The 2,380-nt window shown below is 26.7% G+C and overlaps 1 protein-coding gene across 1 annotated transcript in view; it reads left to right on the top strand.

Annotated features, from left to right (window-relative positions):
- Positions 1-253: 253 nt before the first annotated feature.
- Positions 254-2,380, top strand: part of cib1 (calcium and integrin binding 1 (calmyrin)) — a 6,450-nt gene continuing 4,323 nt past the window's right edge. Inside the window, 2 exon segments of the mRNA NM_001017681.1 lie at positions 254-461; positions 940-974. Of these exon segments, the coding sequence (NP_001017681.1) occupies positions 411-461; positions 940-974 (86 nt within the window). The 5' untranslated portion in view covers positions 254-410.

Here is a 2,380-nt window from a genome sequence, read left to right as displayed (position 1 = left end):
TATATATATATATATATATATATATATATATATATATATATTATTTTTTTTTTGTGCCACAATTGTGCCGCAGGAAATCCAGAAGCAACTTTTTACAGAAATAAACATTCTTACTCTTATTATTTGGCATAAACAAACTAATACAACTGACCTTGGAATGAAGAAGATAATAAGAAACTAATTTTAGACTGGACTTTGCACACCGTAAATATAATCTCCATAGTAACTGGCGTGTCGTCCAGGAAGCGGAAGCGCAGAGGCTGTCGACTAAAGTTTGTGTAGCGTGTTGGCTAAAAACAGCAAAAACTTCAGCCGCTTTTCAGGATCTTTATGAAACATCAGGGACACTTATTGACCTTATTGTAGTTTAGAGTTAAAGTACTAGTCGTGGTAAACAAAAATAGGCGGTAATGGGGGGAACCGCGAGTAAACTGCCGAAAGAACTGCTGTCAGAGTATCAGGTGGGACGCAAACATGAAACATTTCATATTTCCTTGACATGTATACATGTGTGTGTTTTGTTTGTATGTATAAGCTAAACAACTATTTAGAAAATTAAGTTTTATTCTGTTAACTATTGTTGACATTTCTTTACAATTTTAAATAAAATGGCAAAAAGTGCTGTTTATATTCATTTTTATACAAAACATTACCAATTGTTTTGACTTCAGAAGGGGTAGGAAATTAATATTTAGTGGAATAACCCGGATTTTTACGAGCAAAGGAATGAAAACATTTGTTATTCTGATCAAATATAATTTTTCCTGGGGGAAAAAAGCAGTGACAATTTGGAAGAAATGTTATCTGACCTTTATAGAATGAAACAAATATTAATATGTTTTTGTGACACCTATACCTATTAAATTGAGCTGATCCATTGATCAAACTGTTATGAGATATGATAAGCTTTTATTCACAATTTTTCCTTTTGTTTAACAGGAGCTCACATTTCTTACAAAGCAAGAAATATTACTGTAAGTAAAGCCATTATGTACTTCAGCTCACTTAAATTAATATTTTTACTGTACTATTTTTTTTACTTTTACATTTCCTTCAGTCTACTTAAACCTAATATGTTAGTTTTAATGTGGTATAATTTAGCTTGTATTATTTAGAGAGGTAAAACAGCTTGAGCAAATTTACTGTGGTTTTATTTTGATTATTTATACACCTCATTAACATATACATATTAATACTTTGAATTGTGATTTGTAAATAAAGTCTGAGTAGTATTATGTGTTTGTTTTTTAATATTTATTTTATTATATTAGATATCTGCATCATGATATTATTACACTATAATACATTATTATTTATATTACATTAGACATTTCTGTTATGATTGTGTTTGTTTATGCCACATACCATGTTGAATTTACCTGCAGAATTGTATTTGTATGATTTAGAGGAGTTAAACACAGCTTGACATTGAGCAAATTTACTGTGGTTTTATTTTAAGATTATTCATATACCTCATATAAATAATTTGAATTGTGATTTGTAAATCAAGTCTGAGTAGTATTATGTGTTTGTTTTTTAATATTTGTACTATTATATTTGATACCTCCATCATGATATTATTACATTATAATACATTATTATGTATATTGCATTAGATATTTCAGCTATAATTGTGTTTGTTTATGGCACATAACATGTTAAATTTAACTGCAGAATTTAGCTTGTATTATTTAGAGGGGTAAAACAGCTTGACATTGGGCAAATTTACTGTGGTTTTATTTTGTGATTATTTATACACCTCATTAACATATACATATTAATAATTTTAATTGTGATTTGTAAATAAAGTCTGAGTAGTATTATGTTTGTTTTTTAATATTTATTCTATTAGATATCTCCATCCTGATATTATTACATTATAATACATTATTATTTATATTACATTAGATATTTCGGTTATGATTATGTTTGTTTATGTCACATACCATGTTAAATTTAACTGCAGAATTGTATTTGTATGATTTAGAGGAGTTAAACACAGCTTGACATTGAGCAAATTTACTGTGGTTTTATTTTAGCATTATTTATATACCTTATTAACATATTAATAATTTGAATTGTGATTTTTAAATCAAGTCTTAGTAGTATTATGTGTTTGTTTTTAGTATTTAAATTTTTTTAATTATTTGATTTTAAATAGATCCCTTTTTTTTTGGTTATTAAAGTACATTAGTTATGTCATTTAGTTGCCAAGACAACATTAAAATTGTCTTCTTTCCATCAAGGTTTTTATTTTAATACTTAAAGATGCTTAAAACACTGGCTTTTATTCTACATGCAGTATATTACATTATATTAGATATCCCTTATCCTGTTATTATGACATTATATTATGTTATTATTATACATATTACATTAG

The sequence above is a fragment of the Danio rerio genome, chromosome 25 (genome assembly GCF_049306965.1).
Source record: "Danio rerio strain Tuebingen ecotype United States chromosome 25, GRCz12tu, whole genome shotgun sequence".
Classification (NCBI taxonomy): Eukaryota; Metazoa; Chordata; class Actinopteri; order Cypriniformes; family Danionidae; genus Danio; species Danio rerio.
The sequence above is the reverse complement of the archived record's forward strand: the minus strand, read 5'-3'. Positions and strand labels throughout refer to the sequence as shown.